Source organism: Callorhinchus milii, unplaced genomic scaffold (genome assembly GCF_018977255.1).
Source record: "Callorhinchus milii isolate IMCB2004 unplaced genomic scaffold, IMCB_Cmil_1.0 Scaffold16, whole genome shotgun sequence".
Taxonomy (NCBI): Eukaryota; Metazoa; Chordata; class Chondrichthyes; order Chimaeriformes; family Callorhinchidae; genus Callorhinchus; species Callorhinchus milii.
Genome location: NW_024704757.1, coordinates 3,685,599 through 3,708,574, shown reverse-complemented (window position 1 = coordinate 3,708,574; position 22,976 = coordinate 3,685,599). Strand labels below are relative to the sequence as shown.

Here is a 22,976-nt window from a genome sequence, read left to right as displayed (position 1 = left end):
TGTCAATACTGTTCATGCAGATCCTGTGAGAATTATTAAGGCTGTGAATTTGTCTCTGAATATTATGGTCAAACTGCAGCCTTTCAAGTGAGAAAGCAATTGCAAGGAGTTGGTCAATTATCCAATGATCATATCGAGTGGGTGGACTTAGGGGCATAATAACATGTACACCAACAACAACAAATTGCATGTGTATAGCGCCCCTCACCCGCGGTAGTGTCTATGATAATAAAGATAATGTTCACATACTTTCTTTGCTGGAGATCAGTATAAAATCCTGTTGCTTTGCGGGCTGTCGACTTGGATGTAACGTTTGTCTCTGTGGTTTGGAACATTGGGGACGTTGAGCTCATGTTCTAAAATGACACTTCATTGTAGCGTTGGGGCTCCATTGTCAGAGGTGCCATCTTTTGGGTGAGACCTTAAACCAAGGTATCCTATTGTGTTTGTTCAGATGGATATAAATAGCACAATGATAAAGAGAAGCAAGTTACTCCCAGTGTTCTGTCTGATAATCCACCTCATACTTGCTTATTCACCTGATATTCAACATCACTATGCACAAATTAACTGCGGCATTTGCCTACAAATAGTCACTACACTTAGCTATAATTACCATAAAAAGACATTTGAGGTGACATTATAGATGCTGTATCAAATGTGACATTTATTATTGATTGAAATGAATGCTTGAAATATTTCAAGAAAGGACAATTTTTGTTTTCAAGCTGATCTTAATTCTCGCTTCCTGTAACGTTTTACCTTCATTCTTCTAATCGGCCCCACATTTGATATAGTGTCTTACATGTCAATTGAGACGACTCAAAACTGCACAGGATTTTACTATGAAATGTAGTGACTGTGTATTTGTAGTCGAATTTCATGATGCTGACCATGCAAATCAATCAATCCTCTCCATTCAGAGTAGAAAGGTTCCAGGCCCGTAATATGCAGTACAATATCAATTCTGCAGAAAAACTACAGTAATTGTTGTTAAATTCAATTAAGATAACTTTCCATAGTAGTGTCTCTTGTACTGTATTGATCTGAGCTGTTATCTCAGTGTTGAAACACGTTGGGTAATGAATGGGGTGGCATGTGTACATTTGTGCCTTGGTTCCCCTAATGGTGAGTTACTGACTTCAGCTGTGTAATCCTGGAAACTGCCAAGCAGAGTTGAGGGGAATCGATTGAAAACTTAATGAGGGATGGGAAAGCACTTGGACAAAACAAAAATTAAATTAATAGAATTTTCTGCATTCTCCCTTGTTCCAGCAAAATCATGAGTCGATGAGTGAACTGAGAGAGATTTCATTGTTATTTTAAACTTAACTGAGTCTTGCAATGCAGATATTTAATTTATGAAGTTTTACAATGCAGCTGTTAATATTTAGGGCTGGTTGCAGATCTTTCACAGTGTTAATTGAACTATTGGTAAGATGGTGCTGTGATGATTTTCAGCAGTGAGCAACACCAGGGTTTCTAAGTAACTTTGTTTATATAAAACAATGTTTGCTTACAGATGGAGTAAGAAATTAAGTTATATTTCATTTCAGGATATTTGAAATTCTGTGCAATATCTACTTAAATGCCAAAGTCTATACTTTTGCCATAAACATGTAACTTATTGTGATCATCCTTTTGCCCAAGTAGTAGGATTATAAAGAGAGACATTGTCAGTGGTGTGATTTACCATTTATTTGTGGGTTACGTCTCAAGCATGTTGTCGTAAGGAATCATTAGCAATGGTACTAATGATTAATAATTGCTGCACAGAATTTTTATTTTTATTGCACTTATAAAATAAATTATAATCCTTGCATTTGACATAACGCTTTCACGTCGTCTAGATGTCTCAAAGCTCATCACAGAATATACTGTAAAGTGAATTGGCTGTATATTTGTGGGCGAAACGCAGCAGCCAATTGCATGTAGCAGTGTCCCACAAACACTCGAGGATTGAAGTCACCAATTTCTTATTGTGGTTTTTTTTCTTGAGGGATTATTATCAGGGTGTGGAGTAAGGAAATTTGCCCAAGGTTTCGCCCTGCCAGGAATTGAACTCAGGTCTCTCGTTTGCGAGGCGACTGCTCTAACCACTGAGCTACAGGGCTCCATGCTTAATTATAACGCTTGCAGCCTGTTGATAGCACAGTACAGAATAAGCCTGTGCAGGGATTCAAGTGGACAGAATGTGTATTAATTAGAAATCTGTTTAGTACAACACAATTTTAACCCTTTTATTGGAGTAGCCCAAATTAAATGCCAGCCATTAAGGTGTTTTTCTGTTTGTGAATGTTTGCTTCAATTCTTTGCACTGGAATAATGTGCCCCTTCCTCTTACACTCTGCAAGTTTTTAAAACCCAGGCATGGCATTGCCCAACTACTGTACCACTTATTTAATTTACTGTCTTCTACCCAGCTTTTCCTCAGATTGTGCACTAAATAATAATAAATAATAATTCTTGCATTTGATATAGCACCTTATCACGTTGTTTGAATCTAATGGAATAAGAATAGGAAAATGGGGGAAAAACTTCCTGGGGTAAACAGGAAATAAAGTAACAGTCAGAGATAAATTTACATCAAGAGACAGAATGTAGTGCTGTTCTTAGAGCAACTGCATGACCAGAATAAAATGCCAATGTGATTTCTTGGGATGTCCTCCTAAAGTGAAAGGTGCTAATACAAATGTAATTTGTTGTTGTTGAAAGGGTTACACATTTGCAGATTTCATTTCTGTGACTCCAAAATTTTATTGCAGTAATTCACAAGTGAACTTTGGGAATAGGAACACACAACAGTTTCCATTGTAACTTGTAACTGCAAGGTTTTTTTTATTTGGAGATGGATTCATGTATTACTGAGATATTAATACTCATTTATTTAGTTTTTATCATTTGACATATGACCAGAGAAGCTCTGGAGCCTGTAGTCAATGTCATCATGACCCACACAGACTTCATCTGAAAGCAGTGTGAGCCTTGGCGTGCCTACATGGTTGACTTCTCAAGTAAACAATTACAAGAAGTTAATGCTTCTATCAAATTAACTGTAATTGAAAAAAGACTCCTTGCCTTTTCCTGATCATTTTTATAATTCCAAATGTACTTTAGAATTTCTTGGCATAAACTCGTGCTGGTTAGATTATGTGTTTTGTAATGTTTTTTGATCATTTTTTTAAAAAAAAATGTTTTGCAATATTGTGTACCATAATCGAAGTATGCCTACAGGTAAAACAACAAAATAAGAGCAATATTACATTTGTATAGCGCCTTTCACATCAGGAGTCACTGCACTTCACAGAACAACAACAAATTGCATTCATATAGCACCTTTCACTTTGGGAGGACGTCCCAAGGCGCTGGGGAAATCTTGTGAAGCACTTTGAGACGTTTCATCAACGTGATAAAATGCTTATCCATGCTTTCATCGCGTTCAGGCTTGACTATGTCAACTCTATGCTCGCCAGAGTTGCAACTCTTCCCACCACAAGTTGCAGATTATTTCACGACTCTATTCTGTTCAAGTCTCTTGCAACTTTGGGGTGCGTTTTTACTGTTACTGCACGATAAGTTGTAGGAAGCTTCAGATCTGGGACCAGATGCTGCATTGTTTGAAGATCATTCACCCTGAGTGATTTTTACAGAACTATGTTTGTTCCTTATATGGGCACAAACAAATGTACTTCATGTTTAAATCTTTGTTTCTCTTTCTTTAGTACGCTACAGAAAATCCCATGCACAACACATATCCCACTGCAACCAATGAACATGAGGCTTAAAGTGGAGATTTACATTAAAAGTTAATTTTGTTCTTTCATGGAAACCTTTTGTGTGCTGCTTTGAGAAGACATTTGATACCACAGTATGCTGCCTACCTTATGACCAAACCACTTTTGCTTATTTTCTCATATCTATTTTCTAACCTCTTCTAACGGATGGAGCTAATCTATATTTAGTTCCATTTATATCCACAAAAAATTCAGGACCAATTTGATGATTTTGTAATAATCCTTGTATTTGATACAGTGCTTTTCTTTTGAGAAGATGTCTTAAAGCACTTTATATGAGAGTATTGTGGTCCAAGAGCATCCTGTTTGCTTATTTTTTTTACCCAAGGAATGGTGTTTGGAATGAGGGAGAAAGCTAGACATCTTTCCATTCCTTTTTACTTCTATACTTTACATGCTTTTTTAAATTTTTGCAGAAAGCTGCGAATAAACATTCTGATGATCCTTTTAATGATGAGAAAAAGGAAGAAGAAAAAATCGAAGCCTTGGCTAAGAAATTTGAAGAAAAATACGTGAGTGCCATTTGTGTCCATAATTTTTTATTGAAATCTTATTTTCTTATATGCTTTTTTATCAAATAAACAAACCCCTTGGTACAACAGGACTTAGTTTTACTTGTAATTTTATTTTGTAAAATATCTAACATCTTACAGTGAGGTGCTTGTACTATAGCTAGAACTACAGGACGCAAAGCTCCTAGTTGAAATGATTCATAGAATTATACAGCACAGAAAGAGACCATTTGGCCCATCGTGTCTGCTGGCTCTCTGAAAAGAGCTATCCAAATCAATCCCACTGCCCCGCTCTCTCCCCATAGCCCTGCAAACTTGTCCTCCCCAAATAATGATGTAATTAACTAATATATGCAATCAACAATTATATTGATTGCAGTGTTTTGTATCTAGGCTAATTTCTAAACTTCACTTTAATAATAAACGTGTGCTGAAAATCACGTCAAATGAAATTGGTTTTCAACATCTGAATCTCACACTTACGAGATGCTCCAATCGATGTAGGATTCGTATTATGAAGCTTGCGGATCAACTTGTCATCTGCGTAATTTCAATACTTCACAATAAGCTATTGTGACAGTACAAGTTGATAAAGCTGTTTTTTTAAAAAAAATGGCATCCTTGGCTTTATAAATAGTGGCACAAGTGCAAAAGCAAGGAAGTTATGCTAAACCTTTATAAATCACTGATTCAGCCTCAGCTGGAGTGTTGTGTCGAATTCTGGGCACCACACTTTAGGAAGGATGCCAAGGCCTTGGAGAGGATACAAAGGAGATTTATCAGAATGATACCAGGAATGAGGGACTTCAGTTATGTAGAGAGAGTAGAGAAGCTGTGATATTTCCCCTTAGAGCAGAGAAGGTTATAGGGAGATTTAATAGTGGTGTTCAAAATCATGAGACATTGATAGAGTAGATAAAGAGAAACGTTTCTCTGCCAGGTCAGTAACTAGAGGACTTCAAGATAATTGTCAAAAGAACCAGAGGGACACGGGGAGTATTTTTTTTATGCAGCGAGTTGTTACCATCGGGAATGCACTTCCTGAAAAGGTGGTGGAAGCAGATTCAATGATAACTTTCAAAAGGGAATTGGATATGTATTTGAAAAGAAAAAGGATTGCGAGGCTATGGGCAAAGAAGGGGGTTAGGACTAGTTGGGTAGCTTTTTCAAAGAGCCGGCACAGGTATGATGGGCTGAATGGCCTCCTTCTGTACTGTAAGACTCTATAATTTTCTAGGTTCCTTCCTGTTATCAGAATGGAGTTCTTTTGAAAGGAGCAGACTGAACTGTTCACTTATCCTTTTTGCACATCTAATTCGTTTTTCAACGCTAGAAACCTGTTTTAACTTTTTTCAAGTTTTTTTTACCCAGTCTGAATATTAATGTCGATATAAGAACATATGAAACTTTCCTTAATTGTAATTATCAGCTAATTCTTCCTATTTTTACTAAGTCGAATATTTAACATTGTATAATAATAATTAATAATTCTGGCATTTGATATAGTTTTCACTTTGTCAAAACATCTCAAAGTGCCTTACCGTATATTGTAGAGTGTACAGGCTGCGTATTTGTAGGCAGCAAAAACATTGCACAGCAATGTCCAACAAAAGGCCAAAAGTAAAATGATCAATTTTATCTGGAGGATAAAATTGGCCAGGACCCTGGGAGAAATTCCCTTTTGTTTTCATACAGTGCCATGGGATCTTTGACATCTGAACAGATTTAATATCTCATGCAAAGGACGGCACATCAGACAATGTAGTGCTTCTCCAGCACTGCACTGGAGTGTCAACTTAGACTGAGCTCAGAGTCAAGGTATTGGATATGTAGGTGTATCAGAGGTGAAAGTGCTTCCAACTGAATCAGACTGACATCTGCTTGTATTTAGATACATACAGGAACAGTATTTTGTTAGTTACTTTTTGTCAGCAATTTTCTTCTCTCGAATCTCTCCAGAAGGCATTTGATTCTTTGAAATGTGGCAGTTTGCTGGTTACCCTGACTAACTTTCTCTTCCCTGATCCAGAGTGAATTGGTCATTTCTATCCTTCTGCATGCAATCCCAACTGAGACCATTTATCTCAGTGTAGACCAGCATTGTACCTGGATCTTTCTTTGGCTGTACGTCATTTGCTGAAGAATCTGTCAAGCCAAACATTTTATTTTAGAGGTATTAAGTTTGTTAGAGAGGCAATGATACTACACTCCTGGATGTGTCTCATTGTTCGAGTGCCTGTCAGTGTGAGTGGGACCCGACAGTGAATTCTAAGTGAACTTGTTTGGTACAAGTTAATATCTCTTTAGATCTTGGATTTTTCACCCACAAAATGCACAGTCAATCCACTTTACAGTATAAACAAAACACAAAATACTGTAGATGCTGGAAATCTGAAACAAAAACAGAAGTCGCTGCCTGGCCTGCAGAGTGTTCCCAGCGACTTCTGTTTTGTTCCACTTTACGTTATGTCCTGTGAAGCGTTTTGAGATGTCTTGGCAACGTGGTAAGGCGCTATTATCAAATGCAAGGATTATTACATAACAGGAATGATCTGTTTTCTGAATCTAATCAATGCTGCTTAGATTTACATCTAAAGACATCTATGGAACAATTTCTTTATAATCCTTGTTCGCATTAATTAAAGCCCAATTGTGTATCTGGCCTACCATTCTAATTCTTTACAATTTAGATTTTTGTTAGAATATTATATTTGGACCACACTGAAGAGCTTCATAATGCAGATGATAGTTGTTTATACTTATAATATAATAATCTGTGCATTTGATATAGCATCTTATGTCATAGAGATGTCTCAAAGCATTGCACAGGATTTATTGTAAAGTGTAGTAACTATTTATAAGGAAACGCGGCAGCCAATTTGCACACAGCAATGTCCCACGAAGAGCCACGAATTGAGTGACCAGTTTTATTTTTCTATTATTATATTTAAAAGGACATCAAACACTGCATTTCTGGTGTCCTTGGAGGTTCCCATGACTGGTTCTGTTCATCGTGCCTTGCCTTGTCGACCAGTACTGGCACGGATTGTTTGCATGCAATAAAAATGGTGTTGACCTCTCTCTTTGCCTTTAGTCTCTGCCTGTATGATTGGCAGAAACAGAGGGAGTGATGAGTGAAACTCGCGCCATTTATAAAACCAAAGGCATAACGTGAGTTCAGATGTTTGGAAGTCAGATGGTGGAAGAGAATAAATGGCTTTAAACCCACACATGTTATCGAACATGTAAAATTCTTCTGTAGTGGATTATTTTTGAAACCGCCACATTTTTGATTCAGCAAATTGCTTGATGCAAAACAAGTACATTGATCAATATTGGCAGCCTTTTTAAAAGAGTCCTCCCTAATGCCGACACTTATTCTAGTTGCCATTACTTAATATTTTTTACATCAATTTCTTTACGATTATTTGTTACTATGATAAAAACGAGAAATGTTTCCACTATTTTCTTCCACTTTACAATGTGCACCCCAGCCAGCCCGCCTCCACTCTGCACTCACCAACTGCCATGTGACTGTCAAAAGTACAGCAACTCTGTATCGTGGAGCATGCAGCAACCATCCACCATGGTAAGTCCCCACAGAGTTCAATTTCTGCTACAAATATATTTTAACCAAACGGCCTCTGAAACCTGCCCTGTTTTAAACACCAGTTTTGGTAAACAGCCCGTTGACACCATCTGGTTGTGGGGCACTCTGGCTGTAAGGGTGGTGTATTTCTTTCCACCAATCCACATCATTGGTTGCTCCCAATTGCTCTCTCACAACAACCAAAAGTGCAGTAAAGTCTTCATTGCCACTCGCACGGCAACTTTTGTTACGGAGTTAATTGACATGAATTCAACTCCCAAATAAAAGTGGTGCAAATGTGGCAACGGTAGTGTTTCAATCGGGACAGAAGTCAGTCTTCTTCGTCCAATGATGCCTGAAACGGATTAGTTCTACGGCATATTCTATAATCATTAGACCTGCTGCTGATCCTCAACTTAGGCGAGAGGGGAGGGTCAGAGATGGAGCAGTACCTCAATCAGAATTTAGTCAGGAAAGGTGAGATGATTTCATGGAACAACAATGAGGATCCATTAAATATTTCTGCAGATGATGTTTGTTCACGCAGAGTTTTTACTTTTCAGGGCTCTAAAAAGCGCAGAAAGGATCGTGTCCAAGACTTGATCGACATGGGTTATGGATATGATGAAACTGATCCATTTATTGATAATTCTGAGGCTGTAAGTAAAATTATTAATTAAGCTTAGGTGCCTGTAATGAAAATTCAGTACCGTAGATTTAATATCAATGTAACGGTTGCCTTGCTTGCTTGTAAATCGATGAGATATAATGATACAATGCACTCTTTCCTTTCCAACCCGCACGCTGACTTTATTTGAAGTTGATGAAACAAAACAGTTGATTGCTTTCTGCTGTATTTTGTGAATATGGTTAGCGGGTGTGTGAAGCAAGAGAAATTGTCTGGAAGAGTCTTCAGATGTTGCAACGAGACCTGCTCTTTGAAAGACATCAGTCTCTCCATGTAGTTAGTTGTCGGTTTGTAAACTTGATGCTGTAACTAACATTTCTAAAAATGCATAGGAACATCTCAGTGCCATTAAAATAAAGTGGGGGAGGGGGTAGTACAGCATTTGGGATTTAGGAAATAAAAATAGATCAAGTTACATATGATAAAGTCTTGCTCGAATCGAATCGACATTAGCAAGGAAGAACACTGAAGTGTTACGAAATGTGTGAAGCCAGTGTTAGGGTGAAACAGATGGTACTAGAGAACAAATGGCTTTGTAAGAAGAAACCTGGGTTCAGACATATTTGCTACACAACGGTAATAGCTTTCTTCTCAGTGCTATTTTTTTTTAAAAAATTCACCCAAATTGCTTTAAAAAGTATATCCTGTAGAATGGTAGGGGAAATGTACTATTTAACCACTTACCATTGAATGCTGGGGAGCTGATCAGCTGATATTAACAGCAATTTGATAGCTCCTCTGAAGAACTCTCCAGATAGATATAATGGTTTAAATAGCTTCCTTGTTTTGAAATGTCTTAGTTCTATCAGTGAGCAGCTCAATAGAAGCAACAGGGATCACTAACAGTTATGGTTTTGAATGTCAATCCCATAAAGCTGAACATTCTGAAATCCAACACTATCTTAGCACATAGTGATATTCCAACAGGACTGAAATTTAAGGTGATTTAAGTGCTTAAGATTCGAATCCTGGACCGTAAAGAATACTGACCTAATTGATTTAATTATTTACAGAGTGCTTTTCCATGTCAAAAATATGAAGTATCCATGATTCTGTGGAAAGATGAATAACAGATGTTATTCTTGCCAGGAAGGATTTTTAAAAATGTATATATTTTGTTGAAATAACAAAAAGGGAAATATGCAGGTGGACCTCATTTTAATGCAGTTCTCTGGGTCTAGTTGCTCAGAGGCTGTGTTCTAAACAAACCATTGGCTAACTGCCTGGTTGTTGGTTGTTACTAATATTACTTCCTATACACTGTGCAAAATAAGTGAGACATACCATGGTGCTGTAATAATAAAAATGGTAATCCTTGCATTTGATATAGTGCCTTATCACATCTTTGAGATGTTTCAAAGCAGTATACAGAATATACTGTAAATGAATTGACTGTATGTTTTATGGGCTAAACACGGCAGCCAATTGTGCACAAGTGTCCCACCAACAGTTGTTGACTGAGTGGCCAAATTTTTATTTTTTTTTTTTTTGAAGGAATTATTATTTCCCGGAAAAGCGATCCGCCAATTGACTAACAACCGGGTTCCTAATTACTGCTAGGTAAACAGGGGCGTGTGGAGTAAGGAAACTTGCCCAACGTTTCGCCCTGCCCTGGAATCAAACCCAGGTCTATCGCTTGCGAGATGAGTGCTCAAACCACTGAGCTACAGGACTCCACAAAGTACAGATCAGGGATTATCTGCACTTTCCCCTGCTGTCACAAGTACCATATCTTTGAAAACAACTGGTGTTTCTTCTGATAGTGGGCGGTCCATTTAAGAAAAACAATTGTATGCAAAATGAGAATTATCCTTGTATCGAGCTACAAAACTAATTCCCTGTGTCATTGTCATGTGATCGTAGCACACCATGCAAATTTTCATCACAATACAAATTACGTTTGTATAGTGCCTTTCACGTCGGGAGGACATCCCAAGGCGCAGTCAGGGAATGGGCAGGGTGGAGGGTAAGAGGGTGACCGGAGGTGTGGTCGAAGAGGAGGTCTTTGAGACACCTCTTGAAGGAGGAAAGGGAGGGAGCGACGCAAAGGAAATGTGGGATGGAGTTCCAGAGGGTGGGGGCAGAAAGGCCGAAGGCCTGGCTGCCGATGGTGGAGCGTCCTGGGCAGGGGACGTGGAGCAGGCCAAGCCTGCTGAGCGGAGGGAATGGACAGGTTGATATAGGATCAGCAGGTCACAGAGGTAGGGAGGGCTAAGGCTGTGAAGGGCCTTTAAGGCAAGGATGAGGATTTTGAACTCTATCCTCTGGAGGTTGGGGAGCCAGCGAGTTCTGGATGATCTGCAGCTTGTGGAGGGAAGAGTTGGGAAGGCTGGTGAGCAGGGAGTTGGCGTAGTTGAGCCTAAATGTGATGAATGCGTGGATGAGGGTTTTGGCAGCCTAAGACATCCTAGAATTTGAATTTGTATCACAAAGCTTTATACAGAAGGTATGAACTAAATGGGAAAACTTGTGTTGAAAGCAGAAGATACAAATCCAGACAGTAAAATGGCTGCAGCAAAGTCTCAAATAACGTCTTCAGCTTCATTGTCACGGTATGTGATTTCATCAGTAACTTTTAAGAATATAACAAACTCCAGCCGTTCGAATGTAGCAAGAAGTGTTAATGACAGTGGGGCTTCTCTCTTGTGAACTTTGGTTCATTTGTTATAAATAAAGTGGTGTGTTTTGCCAGTAAACCAGCCATTAGTCCCTGCAGTAGCTCATCCTGACTTGGTTCTGCTTCCCATTAATGCTGGGTCCTTGTTTTGTATTGTTCTAGTATGATGAGCTTGTTCCAGCCTCCCTGACGACTAAGCTTGGCGGCTTTTACATCAATAGCGGAACTTTGCAATTCCGGCAGGCGTCTGATTCTGAAGTGGATGATGACTATTTAAAAGAGAAAAAAAAGTTAAAATCTCCAAAGGTGAGTAAAGAATCATGATGGGCTATTGACTTTCTCAGGATCTGGGGACAATAGCTTAATTTGTTAATCTACAATTTTAAACTCTCATGCTTCTTCCCCAACTGTAAAGGTTGAGTTTGGCCCACTCGCAAGCTTCAATACTCTCAGTCTATACTCATTGTTAGTAAATGTATGATTCTGTCCATCAAGGGTTATGTTACAATCCTGATGGGAATATGTTGTATTAGCACAGTATTAATAGCAACTCTGTCTTGTGCTGTGGCCATGATGGTTGAACACAAGGATCCTCCACAATTGAGCCACCAAAGACTTTACAATAGGCTAGCAGCCTCTTGTGGCAAAAACAGTGTTGAAGTATGCAATAATGCAACAACAACAATAAACTTACATTTGTATAGCGCCTTTCACGTCCAAGGCGCTGGACAGACAGAGTTACGGAACCAAGTTGGTGGTCAGGGACTGTGGGATGGAGTTTCAGAGTGCGGGGGCAGAGAGGCTGAAAGCCCGGCCACCAATGGTAGGACGGGTCGGGTGGGAGACATGGAGCAGGCCGGAGCCCGCTGAACGGAGGGAGTAGGCAGTATGGTAGGGAGTCAGCAGGTCAGAGAGGTAGGAGGGGACAAGGCCATGGATGGCCTTGAAAGTGAGGATGAGGATCTTGAACTCAATTATCTGGGGGATGGGAAGCCAGTGGAGTTAGGCGAGGGTGGGAGTGATGGGGTCGCGGAGCCTGGGGCGCGAGAGTACACGCGCTGCAGTGTTCTCGATAATCTGCAGCTTGTGAAGGGAAGAGTTGGGAAGGCTGATGAAGAGGGAGTTCCCATAGTCAAACCTTGAGGTGATGAATGCGTGGGTGAGAGTTTTGGCAGCCTGAGGGCTGAGGCAGTGGCGGAGTCTGGCAATGCTGCAGAGGTGGTGTTAGGCAGTGCCGGTCATGGCGCGGATGTGGGGGAGAAAGGGCAATTCAGGGTCGAACAAGATACCCAGGTTCCTGACTTGCTTAGTGAGGTTGAGTGTGCAGCTGTGGAGGCTGATGCTGCCGGTGTTTGAGGTGCGGAGGCGTTGGCGCGAGCCAATCAGGAGGGCCTTGGTCTTGCTGACGTTGAGTTGGAGAAAGTTATCCCTCGTCCAAGACTTGATGTTGGACAGGCAGTCGGTCAGGACACCAGTAGTCCTGGAGTTCAGGGTGGAGGCAGAGAGGTAGAGTTGGGTGTCATCCGCATACATGTGGAAATTTACCCTATGTCTGCGGCTGATGTCACCAAGGGGTAGCATGCAGAAAGTGAAGAGGAGGGGACCGAGGACAGAGCCCTGAGGCACACCGCATGAGACGGTGCGGGGCTGGAGGAGAAGCCGTTTGCCGCAACGAAATGGAGGCGGTGTGAAAGGGAGGACCTGAATCAGTCAAGGACAGAACCTTGAAGGTTGAGGTGGGAGGAGAGGCGGTGGAGGAGGATTGAGTGGTCCACGCTGTCAAAGGCGGCAGAGAGGTCGAGGAGGCAGAGGGAGCCCTGGTCACACATGGTAGAGATGTCGTTTGTGACCTTGACCAGAGCAGTTTCCGGGCAGCACGGAAACCCGATTGGAGGGTTTCATGAAGGGAGTGAGAGGAGAGGGAAGAGTGAAACTGGGAGGCAACAGTTCTCTCAAGGACCTTGTTTAGGAAAGGGAGATTTGAGATGGGCTGGTAGCTAGATAGCTGTGCTGGATCAAGGGAAGGTTTCTTCAAGTGGGGTGATAGTAGCTGTTTTAAAGGTGACAGGTTCAAAGGTGTGGAAGGAGGGATAGGTAGTTGTCGGATGGGTAGTTGTGTGGGATGAGGGTAGGGAGGGGGTGGAAGTTGTGAGGGCAGTGGCAGCTGAGCGGATTCCCTCGATTTTGGACTTGAAATCCAGCATTTTCTCGCAGTGAGAGTCAGAGGAAAGAACTCGCGAGGCCCCAAGATTCTGGACTGGCTTGGCAAGGTGGAGTGTGCAATCGTGGGTAGTGATGCTGTCAGCGCCTGAGGTGAGGAGGCGCTGACAGGAGCCAATCAGGAGAGCCTCGTTCCCTTTAGTTTTAATTAATTGGTCTAATTTCATCACAGTTCAAAGAATCCTATTTTCTTCTGGTCAGTCAGGTGTCTTGACACTTCAGAAACCCATCGCCATACTTAACCAGAGTTTTCAAACCAGACTGAGAGTTCCATATTTTTGCCAACTACACATGGAAATTTCCCCATGACTAGAGTAGAATGTGCACTCTCCGTGGAGGGACACACCCGCTTATCTAATTCAGGAGGGTATCGGGCGCAGGTTGGCAAGAGCCAAAGCTTGGGGACGCCAGAGTATGTGTTGGATACTCTGGAGTCTAATCAGCTAAACTTGCAAAACTTGTCATTGAGTGCACTGTCTGGCAAAGCTTCCCCGAAGCCTGTCCAGCTACAACCATCTTATCCTTTAGAGCTTTGCCTTGCAGGGTTAACAGGAGCTGAGTGGAAGGATTCCCTTCCACCAGTGACTGGTCTGCCTCTCTAACTCCAGCCAATGGGCTAGGCTGACAGGTCTGTTCATGAACCTGTGCTCCCAAGACTTTGTGGGCCTGCACTGTGGGCCTGCCTGGCTACCAAGACCACCACAGAGAGTTGACCCTATTTTGAATCTGTTGCCAAGCACATCACCTAGGAGCCAGCTTAAACCCCCTAAGGAAATTCAGATGGAATCCTAAATACTAATTGCATGTAATGAATTGATCTAATTGCATGCTGTGTTCAATTTATATTAAATTCACAAAGTGTATCTTATGATTATAATACGTCTTGCATTTGATATAATGCTTTTCATGTTGATAGGATGTTTTAAAGCATTTCACACAATTTTATTGTGAAATGTAGTGACTGCATTTTGCAGGCGAACATTATTGTACAGTCCTCGCCATTGGCAGAGTTGAAAAGGCAAAATGGTACATATGGTTAATAAATAAATGTAAATTGAGAACTGCAGTGTTTTAGTAGTTCATCTTGATACACCTCATGGGTCACATTCGGGTGAAACATTAGCAGAGGCGATTTCTGAAGTAGGTTAGCTGTCAAAGTTGGAAAGAAACCTCTGTTTTGGGGAGGAGGGGACTTAAATGCCTAACAAATTTTGCACAATTGCACGTGAACACTGTCTGTAGCAGTCTCACTGCATCTTCCCAAATCCTTGTATTTTTGTCCACAGCAAAGGATTGGATTCAATTATTTTTTTTCCTTAAACCAGTAAAGATGCCAATATGTTGGATAATCTCTTGTGTTTCCTGGTACTTTAGGTTTTTCTCTACTGTGATTATTTCACTGGCTCTACTCCAGCTATGTACAATTTGTGCAGAACTTGTATTTGATGTGCAATTTCACAATAAGAATAATAATAATAATAATCCTTGCATTTGATATAGCGCTTTTCACGTCGGGAGGACGTCCCAAAGCGCTTCACAGAACACACTGTAAAGTGAATTGACTGTATATTTGTGGGCGAACGCGGCAGCCAATTGCGCACAGCAATGTCCCACAAACAGTTGTAGATTGAAAATGACCAATTTATTATTGTTTTTGTTTTGGAGGGATTATTGCGATACAACAAAATAACAACCGATCTAAAATGGAGTAGTTTATCACTGTGAGAGAGAATAACACTGCACAATAATAGCACTGCCAATAGTGAACACTACACAATGTTTACCCTATTTGAGAAGGATACAGTGCATGTTGGAGCTGTGGTGATGACTGGTCTGTGTGTGACTGCCTCAATTTAGCTGCGATACTTTAATGATTTTTTTTTTCAAGAAACGAAAATTAAAAGATGGGAGTGAAAAGATGAAGAAAAAAAGAAAAGAAGATGGACACGAGAAAGAGAAGAAATCTCAAAAATCTAAAATTTCCAAACAGGCTGGGTAAGTCGAATTGAGAAGCAGTGCTGATTAATCCCAAGCAAGTTAATTTGAAGGAGTTTAGCTTCAACTCTGTGCGCTCTTTGTTTATTTCTCATTCCTGTTTTTTGGTGCGTTTATCAATCGCAGGTTCATGCCACTGAACAGCCACAAAGAGGAGAAAAAGAAAAAGAAAAAATACATGGGAGCTTTGGGTGTGAGAGAAATGCTGAAGCAATTTGAGAAGGAGAAAGAAGCTTTGAAGAAACGAGAAGACCAATGGAACTTGCCTACCTTACAGACTGTGGCTCGCATCCCTCACGAGGCTAACAGCGGCTCCATTAACATCAGTGTTTCCGACCCTCTGCTGTCACTTATTGGCTCTGCTAACGAGAGCGATCTCCTACAGGTGGCCAGTACTGTAGATCTAGAAATCGATCTCGATCAGTTTCTGAACGATTCTTCTCCAGAGAGTCCCCTTAATGATTTTGATGAAAGCAGCGATCCTTTGCCTGCATTCCAATGCTCATTAGAGGGGCAAACATCCAGACCGGTTCCCACGCTTCCTGATCGACTGCCAGCAGTACTCGAAAAACGCATTAAAGATCTGACACAGGTAAGAAAGTAGACAACAACTAACCCATGGAGGCACAGAAACCAAGTCATAGATGATGTGGTGTAATGCCGTTGTTATGTTGCTTGTGTTAGCTGTCACTTATCTTTTGTCTACTTTTACCACGTTTCGCTTGTACAATTATCAGAATTTTTATGCAAGTAAGTTGCTTGCCTCCAAAATACACCTTACATTAAAACCTTGTGAAGCACTTTGAGGCACCCTGACATGAAAGGCACCATATCAAATTCAAGGATTTTTAAAAAAATATTATCAGAAGGGCCTGATTTTTAGTTTGTAACGAGCTCAGGGCAACCAGCAGATTTACAAACCTTGACTGTGTGACTAAAACAATGAAGGAGGGTAAAGGATCTTAAAATAAAACTTCTGATCATGAGGTATCACTTGTATTTTGATGGGCAGATATTTCCATTCTTTTATGTAAAGCAGTTAATGACATGCTTGTTGTTTTATAGGCTGCCAAAGCCTCAGGAGAAGGGAAGCAGAAATTTTTCACACAAGACATTAACAATATTCTGTTGGAGTAAGTACAACTAATCTCACATCTTGTTAGAATTCTGTGTCTAAGTGGACTGCATTTAAAAACTATCTTGTGATTATATTTTCCATCGGTGGAGTGGAGAGTGAGCAACGCAAATGCTTCTTGTGTAAAGTATACCCGTGCTTTGTTTCGAATTAGAACCGTTACTGAAGGATTTTTTAAAAAAAATTTAGTCAAAGGAAATTAGCAAAAGGTTAGAATGCCATTATACCAAGTAGTACAGGGCAACATTGATACCACATCGTGATATGGAAGCTTCACTTGTAGCATTGGACACCACGCTACTGATTTCCATTGATGACTAGCTAGTTTACCACACCAAAAATGGCCAACTTCCATTTGTTTGTTTGCCGCTGACATCACTTTCTGAATGAAGGAAGACCTGTCGGTAGCACTTCTTTTACTTTTGCAGTGCACAGGATGTGAAATCCGCATTTTTGTGCTTTGCTTGTACCTCAATACAAGAACGACAACTTGCACTTGTATCGCGCCCTCCGTGATTTGAAAAAGGGGAACGAGGGGGTAAGGTGGAGGAATTGAGGGAGAGTGTTCCCGAGTTTCAGGGCATAGTGGCTGAATGTGCGACCTCCAATGGTGGACCGGAAGACATAAGGGAGAAGCAGGAGGCCAGTACCAGCGGAGTCTCCGAGTGGTGGATTGGGGAGTGAGGAGGTCAGAGAGGTAGGGAGATTCCAGGGAGTGAAGACTTTTGAAAATGAGTGCGAGGATCTCAAAGTAAATCCGTTTGATGATGGGGAGTGAGTGGAACCTGGCCAGAACTGGTGTGACAAGAGTTTGGTCCGAGTAAGTATGCGGGCGGCAGAGATCTGAATGAGCTGGATTTTTTGATCAGTGGAGCTGGGGGTGCGTTTGAGTAGTCCAGGCGGGAGGTGACAAACCCATGCATGATCGTTCCAGCTGCATTTAGGGTATGGAGGCAGGAAATGTGGCGGAGGTGGAGGAAAACGGTACTGGTCAGGGACCGAATGTGGGGAAGGAAGGACAGCTGAGGGTCGAACTGGACGCTTAGATTGCACACAGGTTCGGTGAGTCTGAGGGAGAGTCCAGGGAGGTTGAGGAATTCAGATCCGCAGGAGTGAAGACTTTGACGGGAGCCAGGAATATGGCTTCTGTCGTGTCCACATTCAGCTGCAGGAAGTTTGCACTCATCCAGGCCCTGATGTCTGCCAGACAAGCTGATAGAACATCGGCGAACCTGGAGTTCGTACTGGAGGAGGCAAAGTAGATTTGTGTGTTATCCACATACATGTGGAAGTTTACCCCATATCTGCAGATGACATCGCCAAGAGGGAGAATGTAGATGAGGCAAAGAAGGGGGCCAAGGATGGAGCCCTGGGGTACCCAGCTGGTGACTGCGGGAGAAACCATTTGCTGAGATGAAGTGGAGGCGGTTGGTTAAGTAGGACTCAAACCATGCGAGTGTGGTCCCACTAAGATGGATAAGGGAGGCGAGGCGGTAAAGGAGAATGGTGTAGTCAACTGTCGAGGAATATTGGACCCATTTGGCTAATCGCATCTCTTCTGAGCAATTCCATTTCAGAAAGCTGGTCTTGTCCAAGCAGAAGTACATTGCCTTCTCACGAGAACATGTGGATTGGGAGTGGAGGGGGGAAGGGGGCAAATATGTCTTACAAGGGGGCAGCCAAATAGGACGACCAGAGAAAATCAGTTATTTAAACTTTATTCCAGCTATAGTGCATTTCAGACTCCAAGGTAACACATTGCATACTTCTGAGTCCATTCCCGGGCTATTCTGTTGTACTTTTCCCTATCTGTTTTGTAGATGTGTGCAATTTCTGGAACTAGGTGGTATTGGTATTTATGCTCCGCGCAAGCCTACAACCCTTGTAATCCCCTCTTCTATAAGTCCTCCTCTATTCTCCCTCGTGTATGCCATAGAATTTACCAACTTTTATATTCACTGTCTAATTAATAAATATATTGTAAGTTTTTGAGTTTCTCACAATGTAATACAAGGAGGCTGATCAGCCTTCCGCAGAATGACGTTAGCATTTTAATAAAACCAAAGTGACATTGATAAGCTGTTACACCTTACATATAACTGGGGGTGTGTAGTTCGGATTCAAAGGTGATCAAATTCTTCTTCCCGGAGAGATGGTGACCGCTTATAGTGTATGTCGATCCTTGGCCAGCCCCTGACCAGGTTTCACCAGTGGTTTCACTGAATACTCCTGACCAGTTCATACTGGTTCTTTCTTTGTTTTACATTTGCATTCCTTCAGGCCTTCTAATAACTTTTCACATCCTCTTATCAACGAGGATGTCTTTGTTCATGCTGCCTCCAAGAGCAACTTGTGTCTGCCACCATTACATTCTCCTTCGGAATACACATAAGGCTGAAGAACAAAGTCTCTCTCTCTCTCGCTCATGGAAACCAGCCTGCTTGAGATGAGAGGGTGGGTGGGGGAGTGGGCAGCTGTACTCTTTTTGTCAGGATACACTAATTGTGAGCACTAAGCGCACCTAGCAAAAATCATCAGCTTACAATATTTATAAATAAATGCCTTTTATTTGCCTTGATATTAAGATATAATTCATATTTAATTATTAATTTCACCCACAAATATACAGTCAATTCACTTTACAGTATATTCTGTGAAGCGCTTTGAGACATCAAGAAGATATGAAAAGCGCTATATCAAATGCAAGGATTACTATTACATTTATCTACAGTTATTGTTAGTAGTTTCATTGTTCTGCTATAGTTCTTTGTTGTTCTTTGCATGTTAACTTTTTATCAATGATTTCAAAAAAAGTAATGATACGAAAGGTAGTAATGTAAATTATGCTTCTTACACGATGGTGCTTTAGTGTCAATTATGAGGATCTGTGTGGAAGTTGCTGTACAGTCTCTATAGTTGTGACGTTTGTATTTCCAGTATTGAGCTACAATCCCGTGTGCTGAACAGCCAGGCTCGCTCAGGCGTTTATGCCCACTTGGCATCCTTCTTACCATGCAGTAAGGACACTCTGGTCAAAAGAGCAAAGAAACTGCATCTGAATGAGCAGGTAACTGAAATGGAAGCCAGTGTTCTAGTGATGATAAGGTCCAGCGGCGCTGCTTTCACTCATTTCTTGTTTGTAAGATAATTGTCTCAGCACAAGTTTAGAAGCTGTCTAGACGGTGGGCTACAATACAATTCCACTTGGGTCTACATTTATTCTGTTGACGTAGAATTTCAGAGGATCCGGAATTTGCCAAGTTCTTAATTCAGCTTTAATGTGAGGTTAGTTTTCTGTTCAGTTCAGAATTACATGAAACAAGCTTCAAAGTTAAGGCGGAATTTAACAATTGGCCAGATTCTGGAAGCTACATAAATCTAGATTTCAGTGGAATTTCAGAACCCGCTGAGAGTGTGTTTTGCCAGCTACAATAACAACAACTTGCACTTATGTAGTGCCCTCCACACAGGGTAGCGTCTCAGAGTGCTTAGAATCTAACAGTGCTAGCTAATAGGATGAGTTCTTATTGCTAGTTTTTTGTTACGGCAGTACATTTCAGACCCAGAAGCTTAAAAAATAACTATTCTGTTGAAACAATTGTTTGATTGTGGATTATTTTCTTTTAAGAAGTAAATTACTTGAAGATTTCAATCATCTGAAATTACTTGAATAAAATGCCTCCTTGATGCAAGCTCTTTAGCAGTAGTTTTCTAAATATTGAAACATGTACCGCCGCTCACACTTTACAGCAGTTCATTTGAACTAAATTAAGCATTTACTTTATGCTTTAATACATGTTTATTACATTCCTGTTTAGTTGTATGGCTAGCATATGACCAGGTCCATTGCATCAATTATTTTTTACATACATCACATGATCAGGGCTTCAACAGCATTTCTCCGTGTCTCCATGTCTTACCTTAGCAGATAATCCTGGGTCTCCCATAATCTCATCCATTTGTCTCGCTTGTTTAAAAAAAAGGCTGGGTCTACTATAATAATTAACAGGACATAATTGGTAAATATGATACTAATTATCCAATAATAATAATCCTTGCATTTGCTATAGCGCTTTATCATGTTGTTGACACATCTCAAAACGCTTCACAGAAGATACTGTGAAGATAAGTGAATTGACTTTATATTTTGTGGACCCGACGCCCACACCATAAATTCTAACGCTGTCCTTCTTGGTTATTATCAGATTAATATCTGATCCGTATAATAAGCAAGAAAATCAAAAAGATACCTAACTTTCTACTACTGTACAAGGCCAAATCACACCTGATGCTAGAGTCCTGCTATCTGGGCATTCCTGTGTGAGATTTGCACCATTTTTTTCCTGACTGAACGGGAGCTGCCAGTGAGATCCACAAAGCTCAAGGCATAACTTACACTAAGGTCATATGTTTTGAAAAATATTATTTCAGCAAGATGAAAGTGAAGATTTATGGACGTTTGGCAGTGAGTAGGTAATATACTGTAGTAAACGGCTGGAACAAAGCGCCACTGTTGTGCATGTCCTTTATTGCAGAGATTACATTTTAGCTTTAACCTTGCCAGCCATAACTTGTTTATGATTACATACTGTATTTTCAACACATTATAACCTATGAGACGACTGTTAAAATTAGAGCCAAAAGGAGATTGGGTACTGGATCAGACTGCTGTGATTGCGTTGCTACAGAATAATATATTGCATGGATATATAGATACAGGGTGTACTATTCCCTTGACATATACAGTGGAATAAAACTTAATAGAACGCCAGTTCAAATCTCATGATATGATTCTAATTTAGTTCATATCTCATCACTGTTGTGGGAAGCTGTTATCTGTCACTGTCTGCACCGATTTCTGCTGCCAGCAAAATAAAACTGCCCCCTTACAAGTATAACGTGTATTGAAGAATAACTTTTTAACAAGTCATCAGTGTGTTTCGAGGATTTAAATATCTTGGGTTCAAAAACATTGATAAACTATTTGAACTTCACTGACCCTTCTAAGCTCAAACACTTAAATCCGATCTCATTTTGTAACAGCCTGATCTATGTTACTTTATATATTAATAATGAATTAACAGAAGAGTTAATAAATACTTCTCTTCAATCTGTTATATAATGCAGTCTACTTAAATGTATAGCATTCATTTAAATGTAAATCTGCCGCTTTTTTGTGTATCTGCTCAAGATACACTAGTATCTGCTCAAGACACACTAGCATTAGTCTAAAATTGATCTTGTTACTGCAGGCACAAAACCCAAGTTTATTTTTCCATAATAGCTTCAATCTACATTTGAATGTAAACTGATAAATAACTGGCAATACAGGTGGCCTTGAGCAATTTGCTTTTTCTCCAGTGCAGCTGTAAATATTGAAACTCTGTACTTCAATTGTCATTTTTTTATGTTGTGAATTTTGCAATTGTAGAAATGGCCATTCACTGCACTAGTTCTTGGAGTGCTTTAAGAAGTGGCGTCTGTGTTAACCAGTCAACAGCCGATTGACAACAATTGACTTTGGAAAATTAACCTGGAGAATTGTTGGCTAGGACTTCAAGAGAAATCCCCTCTCTTTCCAAATGGTGAAATGGGATTTTTAACGTCCACCTGAACAGGCCGATGGGACCTCGGTTTAACAACTCATTTGAAAGATGGCACTTCCCCACCGGAGATTGTTAGGCATTCATTTTATTGACTTTGAAAGGATAAAGCACTGAATGTAACCACCAGGCTTTAAACCCAGAATTTTCTGGGCCCAAAGTAAAATCGACTCTCAATCTTTATTTTAGACGAAATTTAGATGAATACGTTCTGCGCGTTCTCAATGCTTAGCAGTTCTTGGAAGTAATTTGGTCCTATATGATTTTAGTTTGTTGTGCCACTTTAGAAAGTGTTGAAGGGAATGACTTTATCTTTAATCTTAAGATAAAAAGAACAAGGGCATGCACATTTCATTTATACATTTGACTTGTGAAACCCCAACTCATCAGGATAAAACTGACAGTACAATAGAGTTCTATAATAGCCAGGAGTTAATCAAAGCCTGACCACAATAGAATGTAGTTTTCTACAAAACAAAGAGCAGCACATCCTGGTTCCTGACAGTATTTTTTTAAACAAACCCAAGGAGATGGATGAAAGAGCGCAGGGGGTGGGATTGATGTTCTTCCCTGATGCAGGAGCTCTGTTAAGCAACTAATTATTTGTTTCCCCTTAAAAATCATTACCAACTGGGGGGAAGTGGGTGGTAAAGGCAGGTGAATGCTTAATGCTGGTGAGCATTAATGTGGGTTTTGTTGTGTATAGAAATTTAAAATTAATTTAAGGATACAGGAAAAAACATTTTATTAATAAAGGCTATTATGCATATCGTGTTCTATGTTTTTGTCAACTTTTTAAGTAGAACTTTTTTCTACTTAAAAA

At 40.5% G+C, this 22,976-nt stretch overlaps 1 protein-coding gene across 2 annotated transcripts in view; it reads left to right on the top strand.

Moving 5' to 3' along the window:
• Positions 1-22,976, top strand: part of LOC103186061 (ubinuclein-1) — a 39,261-nt gene that overhangs the window by 1,367 nt on the left and 14,918 nt on the right. Inside the window, exons 1-8 of one of the 2 annotated variants that reach the window (XM_007904878.2) lie at positions 4,281-4,306; positions 7,801-7,895; positions 8,459-8,554; positions 11,363-11,506; positions 15,309-15,415; positions 15,542-16,007; positions 16,481-16,548; positions 19,488-19,617. In XM_007904878.2, the coding sequence (XP_007903069.2) occupies positions 7,875-7,895; positions 8,459-8,554; positions 11,363-11,506; positions 15,309-15,415; positions 15,542-16,007; positions 16,481-16,548; positions 19,488-19,617 (1,032 nt within the window). In that variant the 5' untranslated portion in view covers positions 4,281-4,306; positions 7,801-7,874. Of the gene's footprint in view, positions 1-4,210; positions 4,307-7,800; positions 7,896-8,458; positions 8,555-11,362; positions 11,507-15,308; positions 15,416-15,541; positions 16,008-16,480; positions 16,549-19,487; positions 19,618-22,976 lie in introns of those variants that run through there. The other variant, XM_007904876.2, reaches the window with a different exon arrangement.